The sequence below is a fragment of the Petaurus breviceps genome, unplaced genomic scaffold, assembly GCF_028583685.1.
Source record: "Petaurus breviceps papuanus isolate PSGF00001 unplaced genomic scaffold, PetGlider_PUasm1.0 126, whole genome shotgun sequence".
In the NCBI taxonomy this organism is placed as follows: Eukaryota; Metazoa; Chordata; class Mammalia; order Diprotodontia; family Petauridae; genus Petaurus; species Petaurus breviceps.
Genome location: NW_027185655.1, coordinates 52,055,122 through 52,068,296, shown reverse-complemented (window position 1 = coordinate 52,068,296; position 13,175 = coordinate 52,055,122). Strand labels below are relative to the sequence as shown.

Here is a 13,175-nt window from a genome sequence, read left to right as displayed (position 1 = left end):
TGTGTGTGTGTGTGTGTGTGTGTGTGTGTGTGTGTGTGGTGACTGAGAGCCAGGAGTCAAGGAGAATACTGCAGTGGTGAACCTGGATGACTTGGGAAGGGTGGGTTTGGAAGAAAAGATACCGAGGTGTGTTTCAGACATGCTGAGTTTGAAACACCATGGAACGTATGGGTGGGCACTTTGTGAAGTGGGACTGGAGTTAAAAAGAAAGAAATAGGTTGAATCTGGGGGTCATGAAAGGACATGACAGATGACAGAGAAGAAGACTAGGAAAGTGCCTGATGCTTCACCTACAGTTAATCGGTCTGACACAGCTCACGGTTCAGCAAAAGAAACAGAGAAGGGGCTGGAGAACCTAGAGAGAGCAGATTTAAAAAGTGACTCAGCTGGAACAGTAATGAGAAGCTTCAACTATTCAGACACTGGCTGATGGTCTCTGTCCTGCTCTACTAGGAAGAGAAAGAAAGTATAACAGTTTAGAAATCATTCACTTGCTCAGGCTTCGTCCTTCAGAAGAAAGGATAAGGAATAGGGCTACTCTGGAACTGATCCTAACAAAGAGGTACACATGTTGGAAGGAAGTGACCATACCATCTTAGACGTTAGGACAAGTAAGCAGGGGTTTGTCATTACTATTCAATTGTTTCAGCTGTGTCTAACTCCTTGTGACCCCATTTGGGGTTTTCCTGGCAAAGATACTGGAGTGGTTTGCCATTTCCTTCTCCAGTTCATTTTGTAGATGAGGAAACTGAGGCAAACAGGGTTAAGTGACTTGCCCAGGGTCACACAGCTAGTAAGTGTCTGAGGTCAGATTTGAACTCAGGAAAATGAGTCTTCCTGACTCCAGGTCTGGAAATCTATCCACAGAGTCACCTACCTAGCTGCCCTTTGAGATGACAGATTCCGAAGTTTTGAGAACTGTTTAGTAGGATCCTGTGGCCTTGGATTCTACAAGGTGAGCCAGCTCAAGGTGGACAGAAAATCTCTCAAAAAAAACAAAATAATGATTAAATTACTAAAAACAAAGAGTCACAAACACAAATGATTCTAACAGGGAAGAAAAAGGAATCTGTATAAAGAGACCTTCCTACACAAAGGATCACACAGATCATTTAAGATGTTAAAAAGATACATACATTAAGAGAAACAGCAAGGTGCCAGCAGGCCTTCAGGGCACAGATCCATAACTACTGGCTTCATCTCTCAGTGCCCTAGGCAACTCTTTAAGACTTTAAATTTAGACTGGCAGAGACAGAGTTTCTACATCTAAGAAGTCCCTATTGTAATGAAGTCAAGAGTCCAATCTCTCTTCTAGTAGTTACATAGAGCAAATGGAAAAAAAAAAAGATGGGGAACTAAGAAGAGGCCAGATCCTCTAACCATTAAGTCAGTAAGGTTAAAGGCAGCATTAAAAGTTTGTAAGCAAGGGAAAGAAAGGGTCTTTCTGGATGATGAAGGACAAGGGTGAGAAGAGAGTAACAGGTGAGAGAAAAAAGGGTAGAAAATTCAAAATCTCATTCTGCTTCTGTTTTCCCTACTAAGAAGAATCATCTGCAGGCTGGGAAAGAGAGGACAAAATATTGTCAATAATATTGAAATCCTAAGGTAAACAAAGAAATAGTGAGTACCTAGGCCTGTCTTCAGTGAATTGATTTAAATTTACTAGGCCTGGATGATTTCCCCAAGGTGGTGAAAAAAACTGAAGAGATCATTGCTAAACTGTTCTCATTCACATCTGAAAAACATGGAGTAGGGAAGATGTGCCCAAAGACAGGAAATGAGCAAATGTCTCACTAGATTTCAAGAATGGGAAGAAGACAGATGCTTCAACACAGATTGAAGCATTTCATGTTAGTTTCTGGCAAAATTTCAGAATCCATTTGTAAAGGGGCAGATAAGGGGCAACTGGAAAGGGGATAGAATATTTCCTTTTCTGGCAGGGTGATTAGGCTACTAAATTAAGAGAATACTGTAGACAGAATTGGCCCAGATTTTAGCAAAGCATTTGACAAATTTCTCTTAATATCTTTTTGGATGAGAGAGAGAAAGAGAGTGAGAGACAGACAGACAGACTCAGGCTAGACAATGATAATGAAGGTAGTAATTGTGGAAATGTTTGACTGGATCTTAAAAACAGTGATTAATAATAGGGGTAGCTAAATGGCGCAGTGAATAGAGCACCAGGCCTGGAGTCAGGAAGACCTCAGTTCAAATCTAGCCTCAGACATCTGACACACTTACTAGCTATGTGACCTTGGGCAAGTCACTTAACTCCAATTGCCCTGCCTTCCCTCCTTCAAAACAAACAAACAAAAAAAGAATAGTGAATAATGGAGAACATTCTCTACTGGATTGCTGCTGGGCTATCTCTGGCCCTGATCTGTTCAGCATTTTTCATTAATAATCTGATTGAAGGTACACATGTTTACAAGATTTCTAAGATGACACAAGCTGGAACAGAAAGCTAAATAAATTTTAAGAAAGATGTGGGATTTTAAAAGATTTATCTGAAACCTAGAAAGTAAACCAAATCCAATTAGTTGAAACTTAATAGGGGTCAATCAATTCACAAGTAGACTTTATCAAGCACTTATCAGGCACAATGCTAAGTGCTAGAGTTGCCAAGAAAAATTGAAAGCAGTTCCTGCCCTCAAGGAGCTTACATTCTAATGGGGGAGAAAAGAAGTATCTAAATAGGTACAGATAAAATACATCCAGATGTATGGAAGGTAAACTCAAATGCTACTATTTAAAGGAGGCCCCTTCTGCTCTGCCCAGCTGGTAGGGGAAGATACTACCATCTGGGCAGAGCAGAAAGGGCCTCCTTTAAATAGTAGCATTTGAGTTGAATCTTGAAAGATGCCAAGCATTCTAGGAAATGAAGATGCTGAGAAGAGGGTAAGGTAAAGGGGACAGTGGGAGAAAAGGCAAGGAGATGAGTGAGGAGGAATGTATGTAAGGAAGAACAAGTCAGGGAGAGTGAGAGTAAGGGCACCGATGCAAGAAAACTATGTATCTGAACTCAGGCATCCCTGACTCCCAGGCCAACACTTTGAGAAAACTTGACAGTACTTCTAAGTTCACGGATATAAAAAGAAAGACAACTGGACTGTGAGAACCAGGAGATGTTGGTTTTAGTCCCAGCCTTGCCACTAGCTTGCTACTTAATTTGTATGATAAAATTTTAAACTTTCTAGATTTCAGTTTCTTCATCCACGAAACAGAAACTGAGATGCTCTGTAAGGGTTTTTTATTTTATAAACTGCCAGGATTTAGATATGATTTCTTCTCAAGAAATGAAGAAAAGCTGAAATGATCATTCACATCTTCTCACATTTAAGTCCAGTGATTTCCTACCTAAGTCAGTATAGGATGAGCTAATATACTTCTGAGGTGACCAAGATGCTTCATGATCAATTAATTAACTCCACCTTCTTCTGTGATGATTTTTGTTGTGTTTTTTTTTGTTTGTTTTATTTTGATCATCTTGCCACTAAACTTCCAGCTGGTTACTGACCACATTTTTGTATCAGATGTAAGCCTCCTGTAGTTTTCAAAGACCTTCCTTGGTTCAAAGACAAAGTCCTGGTGTTTATAAAATTTTATGGAGGTAGAAACCACTAACAAATTTATTTATTTTTATTTATTTTTTGCTTTTTTTGGAGGGCAATTTGGGGTTGACCTGCCCAAGGTCACACAGCTAGTTTTTGTGTTAAGTGTCTGAGGCCTAATTTGAACTCAGGTCCTCCTGACTCCAGGGCAGGTGCTCTATTCACTGTGCTACCTAGCCGCCCCCCACTAACAAATTTAAATGTGGAGGGGTGGAGGTGGGGATCATTACCATATCCTTTGCTGGATGGTTTACGATCTCTTAAAAGTGAGACATAATGAAACTACTTCTCCTATGCCACTGAAGTATCCCTAAGTACAAACATATCTCTTCTTTCTTACTTCACTGAAAACAAACTGAATTTAAGAAAGCTAAGTATTTTCTAACCTTAGTATGGTAAAGTATGATAAAGTCAACCTTGGAAATGTAATACACAACTTTCACTAACAGGTAATTAATTCAATGTAACTGTGATGTTCTTCTCCTCTATCACCTACCTTAAGATTGGGGGGAAAAATAAACCTCACCTGTGAAACCTAACAAATTACATCCCCTCCTGTCTTGCCAGCCAGTTACATTTGCTCTCTTTTCCAAAGTTAGCCTGTTGACTCCTGGGGAAGATTTGTTCTCACTGAAGTTAGTGCTTTAGAATTCTCAGGAGGAAGTTTTCTCTTGAGAGCTGTTAAAATGCAGATACTCAAAGGGAGTGGGCCAGCCAACATAAATCACGTGGGTGTTCAAAGGCATGACAGCACAGAGGAGCCGCCACCATTTTACAAGGACCCTGGGGACAATGGAGGTTCCCTAGTTCTCCCTGGCAATCCCAGCCAACAGACTGTCTTTTATTTCTTTGCTTCCTCCAGGAGGGTATATTATGCAACCATTGTATGGTTTGGGGAAATGGTCTGAATGTGAAACAGGAGCCCTTTCCCCTAGGTAACTCATACTAATCTGAGAAGGGAAACAAGATGCATGGGAAATATAACATTAGTGGGTTATTAGTAAACAAATCTGAATGGAGAAAAGAATTCTTTCTCTTCTTTGCACCTCAAAGGTCTTCCCTTCTAATTTCTCTTTCTTGACTCAAAATGGCCACCATCCTCCTTCCTCAAAATTCCTTCTATTTTTAAACCTCTAAAGCACTCATGTCATCTAACCTTATAATACAATCAAGAGTACAAAGTCTGTCACTGTATAGTGAAATGTGATATACATCTATGCTGCTAAAATCAGCAGAGCTTTAGTGATTTTTTTCCCCTAAGGATTGGTTTTTCTTTCCCTATTGCCTCCTGGGTCTCAGTTTCATCATCGGAAAAATGAGAGGGCTAGACTACATGGTTTCTGAGGTTCCTTCCAGCTCGATCTCTATGACCCCAGTATAAACAACAAGCCCTAATTCGAGTCCTCCACCCCCAAAAGAATAAGAAGGGGTCTTCTTCTAAAAGGGCTATGAATTTCTAATATGAGCAATTCTAAGGCATCAAAGGACTAGTAACAAAGTGGGAACCTATCCATTGTGGAATGGCTGGACTGGAGTACATGAATGTAATTGAATATTGTTGTGCAGTAAGAAATGAGGAATTCAGAGAAAAACAGGAAAATTTTTATGAACTGATGCAGCGAGATAATGAGAACCAGACTAATATATAAAATTAGCACGAAAAAGTAAACAAATAAAAAAAAATCAAGGTCTGGATAACTGTAAACCAATAATGATCCTAGAAAACAAGACAAGAAACATCCCACCCTAGAAATTGGGAAGGACAAAATGCTATCAGCCTCAGTCACAGCAATGGTTATATGGCTGTATTCACTGAATTATTCCTTCTTTGGTACAAGGGAGAAATCAAATGGTGTGTGTAGATTATCTAAAAATAATGGTAATATAAAAGCCAAAATGTATCCACCATAAAATTTTCCTTTTAAAATGTCAGTAATTATTCATTGCCCAAATCAATTGTTGCTACTGTGGTTTTTGGTTTTGATTTTAAATAACAATGAATTAAAATCTAATAAGATGGGGAAAAAAAAACTTCTCAAAAAATTCTGGAAAATACTCTTAACCTATGCTGCTTGTACACGGCATTTTAAGAGCTAGGTTAGAACAAAGCTTTGGGGAATATGCAACCCTAAGTATAATTTGTGGGTTACAACTACATGAATCAGGCAGTATAAGAAATGGTCAACTCTAATGCTGGGGAAGCTATTCATATTTTCAGATGAAACTATTAAACATGCACCAAATATGAATTTAGGATCTTCCCTGGGAGACACAGGCAACATGGAAAGGGATATTGTACCAATACCAATTATTCACATACCGTCAGTTCTCACTTCAGCTAAATTCACATTACACAAAATTCAACTTTACAAAAAAAATTCTAAAAGAAATTTGCATTCCAAAAAAACCCCTATGCTAACTTTACTATACAGTACTGTGCTCTCTCTCTCTCTCTCCAAATTCATTGACCTTTCCATCATAGCAACTAGGTGGTATAGTGAACAGTGTTGGATCAAGAGTAAGGAAGATCTGAGTTCAAATTAGACACTTACTAGTTGTGTAACCCTGGGCAAGTCATATAACATCTGCCTACCTCAATTTTCTCAACTGTAAAATGGGAATAATAGCACCTACCTCATAGAGCTGTTGTAAAGATAAAATGAGACAATATTTGCAAATCACTCAACAGTGCCTAGCACATAATAGGTACTAAATAAATGCTTATTCTTTTACTTCCATTATGGCCTGCTTGCTCTCTAAGATACCTTCCAGTTGGGACATCTTGCTTCTTTGAATGAGTATTCAAAATAATCAGACTAAGCAAAAACCTCCTGTGTCTATAAAAAAGTAAATAGTCTATTTATCATTATATTAAAAGAAAAAAAAAGTAAATAGTCAAATTAAATGGCAACAGATTGCTTGTACATCTCAATTAGACATTGTTAGATGCCTTTACTCAGAAGGGCTCCCAATAATGTGGCAAGGACTTTTAAACAAACATCATCTTTCATATCCTGACCTACTGGGAGGATGCGTGAGAAAGACAGGAGATGATGCCATGTGGATTCTAACAGTGAGGCCAACCAAGCTGTTCAATGCTTAGATCTACTGAAGGTAATTAATCTGCTAACTAGCTTTTCCCCCCTTCTTTCTACAAATAAACTGTGCTATCCACTGTCATGTCACAGCGTGCGGTTAACATTTCTGGATAGATGGCTGACAAACAACGCGAGAGCTGTAGCAGAAAGTCTTTCTCCCTCCTTTCTCACCCCCAAATCTGTGCTGACTGCAAAAAGGAGGAAGTTCTGTAGCCCGCTGTGGGCTGACGTGCAAACCCCTTGTAAGAGCAAAACCAGCAAATTCTAAAGGCAACATCATGGTCAAGTTAGACTCACTTCCTCTAGGGGACAGAGGTTGGATCTTTGAGCTCATTGGTATAAGCAATGATGATGAGGAAATTTTCACCTATTCCACTTGGCAACTTAAATTCTTAGCTGCTTAGGAAATGGAGAAGTTATGTGATTTGCCTAAAGTCACAAAACCAATAATGATCAAAAGAAGGACCTGAACCCAGGATTCTTTGACTCCAAGTCTGGCTTGGTACCCACTTCATGCTGCCTCTCAATTCTTCTGATAATACTCTTCTATCAGAGATAAATCCTACAAACAGCAACAGCCTCCAAGCCAGAAGATAAAGTGTTTTCATCTGAAAATACAAGTCCCCTAATAAGAAATGTTATAAAATAGCTTTACAGAAAAAAATGACACCTGAGTATTCAAGAAGATGATGAAACTGTCAGCTGTCACTGAAAGACCCGTGACTACCAAATCTCTCTGCCTACTCCCTCTCTGACCACACCCCAACACAAAGTGTTCTGTGATCTTAAAGTTTACTGTAAGCAAATTCAAATTTATCTCCCTTCTTTCTGCTATGTCTGACAGTGGGCAAGGACAGGAAAAGCAAGGGACCATAAGGCAGACAATCAAGGTTCAAGTCCTACTCCTGATACCCTTAAGACTGAGGTCAATGATTTAACCTCTCTTTGAGTCACAATTTCCTCTCCATTAAAAAAGTGAACAAGACTTACTTGGTGTCCATCAAAGATGCTGAATGAGTATTGAGGTAACGTATGGAAGAGCACTTTCTACTTTTAAAGCATAAAAATGAGTTTAAAATCACTGTCTGTGCATACCTGTTTTGGGATGTATCGAAAAAAAGCCTTGTGGATTTCCACTCGTTATTTTGTAGGTCAGCTTGTCGCTGGAGCTAGAATCCGGATCAAAAGCCTCAATCTGCACAACAGACACATCCTTGGGCGAATTCTCCATGACTTCTGGATAATAAACCGGCTCTGATGTCTGGGGTGCATTGTCATTAACATCCTCCACTTCTATGTAGATCTCGGTGAATGATGAAAGAGGTACAACACCCTGGTCTGTTGCAAACACTGTCAGCCAGTAATGGGAGACAGTCTCACGGTCCAACTTTTCGGCAGTCTCTATGACACCTGGAGAGAAAACAGAGAAGAAACATTCAACACCATTCAGAAAGTCAGCCAGCAACCTTTACTCACCACTTCAAAAAGTTTCACAATGGGACAGTTTTACAAATGGATCACAAATGTGCTTATTGCTTGGGGCTGGGGGAAAGAGAGTGCATAGAAGAGAAGTGAGCAGGACAGCCTTTGTAGGTTTTCATTTGATATGCCTGCTCTGTAGTAGGCGGAACCCCAACGTGAAGCCCTGAATAGAATATAATTAACATGCCATCATAAAACATCCCAGCCTTTCCTAATGATAGGGAAATTAATAAATGTGGTAATGTGCCTATAGTAGACTACGGAAGGAAATCTTCAATTACAGGACCACACACTAGACGTGAATGAAAGTTAAAAAAAAAACTTTGGAGGACATATATTCTGGTAATAATTACTTATAGTTACATTGAAAATTTTGCTTTACAAAGTTTTTTTTTTTTCTCTTCAAAGCAACTCTAAAACCAGTCTTATTATCCCCATTTCACAGGACATAAAAATCAAGGCAGGCTGGCGTCATGTAGAGAGTGAGTCTCAAAGCCAGGAAGAATTGTACTCAAAACCTGAGACATACTGGCTTTACGATGCCGGGCATGTCATTGAACACCTCCCTCAGTGTCCTACATGACTCATTAACTTGAGAGACAGTATAAGTCTCACCTGCACTAAGACTTCTGGGATAGCCTGTGTAAGCTGAAAAGAAGGTACTCACTCACTGGCATAGATGGAGGGAGCTTCCTCACCTAGAATTCCCTGAACCAGGGAAATCATAGGTCCATTACGCCTGTCCCCGCAGATGAGGAAACCAAAACTCTGAGGTTAAGTGATTTGCTCATGTGCACACATTTAATAAATGTTGGTGCTGGGATTAGAATTTCACATCGAGGCTCCCCTCTGCCATCCCAAGAGGACTCAAGACTATGTCTGGAGATTGAGCCAGGGCTAGAGCACAGCAGCAACAGAAGCAGCTTCGAAAGGGTACTGGGCTTGGGTTCAAATCCTGCCCAGGATACTGACTTGCTCTGTGATTTTAGACAAGTTGACAAGCTAGCTGAAAATCATAGAACTAATTATATTTATACTACTGATAAGTGCATTTTAAGACTTAAGGAGGAGGAGAAAATGATGGGGGGGGGAGGGGAAGGAGTTGATACTGTTCTTATAAAGACCAATGATGAATAAACCAGAGAACATCCCTGTATACCCCAGGGGAGTCAAACAGCTACCAGCATCTCAACAATGTCACCCCCAAAGGCAGATAGGATCTTTATTATTTTCCTCTTGCTTCACTGCTTCTATGACCTACTCCTAACAGGTTAATATGAAAAAGATGTAATTTCTTTATAAGTTCTCTCCATATCATCCAGAGTAAGACGTCTGAAGATCCAAATTGTCAATGCCTCCTCTTCCCCAAAGCCTTCCCCACCTACCATCCCACCCCCCAGTTAGAAATGCAACCAGGGGCGCTGCTATAGGGAGCCCAGGTAGTCACTTGGCTAGTTTGAAAGATTCCCTTTAGGTTGCAGTGTTATTTAAAATTACTTTCAATTATGTTCAGAAAATGCAGTACTTTCTATAAAAGCATGAACAAGTAATTCCAAAATAATTAAATTAATGACGCAAAAGGCATTATTTCTCGGCATTAGAACTGAGTGTTTTTTTTTAATCCTTTTTTAGGACTCCACAAAAGTCCTAGCCCCCTATCTCTGCTTTATTCAGAACCCCTCTGGCACCTGTAAAGCTCTGCCTCACTTGGTCTGCTGGCACACAACTAGGAAACATTACCTGCCTAGATGCAGCAGGTAGCATAATCCCAGAACCAAGAACAAGGCGACACTTTCCTATGACCAACAGCTGCAAGCACGTCCAATAGGACCAATCTGTCTCGGCTGATCTCCCGGACTCTGAAACCAATCTCTCTACTGGAACTCCCACTACCCAACTGTTCTGGCCTGCCCTGGGCTGCTTTCTTGGAACCCAAACCTGGCCTGCTTACTTGAGTGCTGGCTACGCTGTGTGCCCTGAAATGCTTGTTCTAGGCTCCCTGACTGTGTACTCAGTCCTATCTGGCCTTAGGCATTTGTGTGCCTCTCAGCTAGATTACTAACCTTCTTCTCAGTGACTCTTTGTTTTCCCAAATGCTCCATTTCCACCAACATTCTATGACCTTACCAGACTCCTTATCCTTATCTCTCACAGCTGGTTGTGTAGTAAGCTGTTTACTAATTCCGAAAGTGATGATCTTCCAGGTCTAAGGGGCTAGATTCCCAGTTTAGAGCACCACCAATGCTCTGAACATCAGCATCCTTTTCAGCATGTACAGCAGGGGCATTATAACCCCTGGAGTTAAGAGGTCAGTGAACTTTCAAAAGTATTTTGACAGTTGCATTTCCATATCAATGGTTTCTATTGTAATCCTCTGCCTTTTATTTTAAGGATTTTAAAATGTTATTCTTAGATGGGATCCATAGGTTTCACTAGACTGTCAAAGACGTCCATCCATCTCTCTCTCTCTCTCTCTCTCTCTCTCTTTTCCCACACCCTCTCCCCCCAACACACATACCCACCCACCCATGGATAAGAATCCATGCTTCGGGGGGAAAATCCATCACCCCACACACACACATTTACTCACACCCCACCCACACCCAGATAAGAATCCATGCTTTTGGGGGAAATCCATCAACCATGTCACACTCACCAATTCCTACCCTCCAATCTATCCCCCTCAGATACAGCATTCACAGTATTGTGAAAAGAACACTGGACTATTTTAATTACTAAATGGCTGAAAGCAGGTCTCAGTTCCTGAAAAAGTTAATAAACCTCTTTATGGAGGGAGAATAGAACACAATTATTTAGAAGTATAATCACATTTAATGACATTTCACTAATTCTTATCAGTGTCTAAAGAAAGGAAGGTCAGCTAGGTGGTACAGTAGATAGAACATAGATAGACTCATCTTCCTGAGTTCAAATCTAGCTTCAGACACTTGCTAGCTGTGTGACCGTGGGGAAATCACTTAACCCTGTGCCTCAGTTTCCTTATATCTAAAATGATCTGAAGAAGGAAGTGGCAAATAACTCCAGTATCTTTGCCAAGAAAACCCCAAATGGAGTCACAAGGAGTGGGAAAGGACTGAAAGGACTAAACAACAAAAAAAGAATGAAAAGATATTACAGTGCCTCCCTTATAAATGGTTAAGCTCAAAGTAATTAAAGAATCAGGGAACAGTAGTTTGAGAGAAAAATATTTTAACATCTTTTGTGTCCTCAACTCCTGTGGTAGTCTGGCATATAGACCTCTTTTCACAATTTAAACGCACAAGGTAAAATACAAAGGGGGTGGCTAGGTGGCACAGTGAATAGAGCACCAGCCCTGTAGTCAGGAGGACCTGAGTTCAAATGCGGCCCCAGACACTTTACACTTAACCAGCTGAGTGACCTTGGGCAAGTCACTTAACCCCAACTGCCCTGCCTTCCCCTCTCCAAAAAAAAAAAAAAAAAAAAAAAAAAAAGATAAAACACAAGAGATTATAGAGGAAATCAATTAAACTGAAACTGTTACTTGAATTATTTTTTTAGAATTTATTTTTAGCTTTCAACATTTATTTTTACAAGATTTTGAGTTCCAAATTTTCTACCCATCTCTCCCCTTCCCCCACCCCAAAATGGCATATATTCTGATTACCCCTTCCCCCAGTGTGCCCTTCCTTCTTTTACCCCGTTATCCCCTTCCCTCTTGCTTTCTTGTAGGGCAAGATGGATTTTTATATCCCATTGCCTATATATCTTTAAAAAAATTTTTTTAAGCAAGTTCACAGACCCCCAGGTCAAGAACCCTTGATATGGAGTTAGAAGAGACCTTAGCAGCCAACTAATCCAACTTCCTCAAATTGCACAGGACAGAGCTGAAGGAGGTCCAAGGAAGTGACCTGACTTACCCAGGGTCACAGAGCTAGTAAGTGTCTGAGGCCGGATTTGAACTGAGGTTTTTCTTGATGCAATCTACTATTCCACAATGCCTCGCAAAAGCAACAGAGCCTAACATGGAAAATAGTTGCTCTGTTTGCCCTAGTCTAAAATTGTCAGAGCAAAACTCTAACCCTATCAGTGTGTATTTTTTCCCCTAAACAGTACTGAGTAGTAGAAAGTTATGGATTTAGGAAAAGAGTACCCTTTACCTTACTTTAACCTCACTTTGCCTCAGTCTCCTCTTCTGTAAAATGAGAGGGTTGAACTAGCAGAACTCTGAAGTCACTTCCAGCCCTAACTCTATGATTCAGGAATAAGAAAACTGTCCTTTTCTTAGTTCCTTTAGAGTGTAAACAGGTGTGTACACAGTAACTCCTCACAACAAAGTCACCCCAGTCACCTACATCAAGGGACTCAGAGAATGATAACAAAAGGGCATTATTTCTCTCTCTAAAAATATGAGGCAGATGAAATAGATGAGATTTTCCAAACATCAAAATGAAGGATATGCAAGCATAATAAATGAACATATGCTAGTCTTAGTTCTTTGCCAAGGCATCAACAATATCATATAATTTGCTTGACAGGGAAGGTATTAGAAATTTTCTAAGAAGTCAGAGTATGTGGATACTTCCATTTCTTCTCCTTTTGAAGATTAGTGCTCTAATCACTTAGGTTGCCAACTATTTTTTGCTTTTCATCCCCCTAAAAAAAATGGCTCTTTATTAGCATACGTATCAATAGCTCCCAAGAAACAGAATCTTATCCAATTATGATAAAAAATAATTTCATATTTCACTCATATTTTTCAAATCAGATACATGCCTACATTCAAATAGATGTTAATGGATACACATATGTATGTAATATCTGTCTCTCAATGAGAGTTAGGAGACTTGGGGATTTTCCATTTTTTATGAACTTATGTGTTGTGCTGTAGTAGAAAGACTATCAGAGAAGAGAATGAAGCACATATTCCTTGTCTCAGTAAAAAGGTGAAAGGTCACAGAACAAAATGGATGACAGTGGAAATCTATTAAACTGAAATAGTTAT

The 13,175-nt window shown here is 39.8% G+C and overlaps 1 protein-coding gene across 3 annotated transcripts in view; it reads right to left on the bottom strand.

Moving 5' to 3' along the window:
• Nucleotides 1-13,175, bottom strand: part of FAT1 (FAT atypical cadherin 1) — a 170,293-nt gene that overhangs the window by 89,531 nt on the left and 67,587 nt on the right. For all 3 annotated transcript variants that reach the window (XM_069095620.1, XM_069095638.1, XM_069095628.1), the window contains exon 3: nucleotides 7,805-8,119. In XM_069095620.1, coding sequence (XP_068951721.1) covers nucleotides 7,805-8,119 — 315 coding nt within the window. The remainder of the gene's footprint in view (nucleotides 1-7,804; nucleotides 8,120-13,175) is intronic.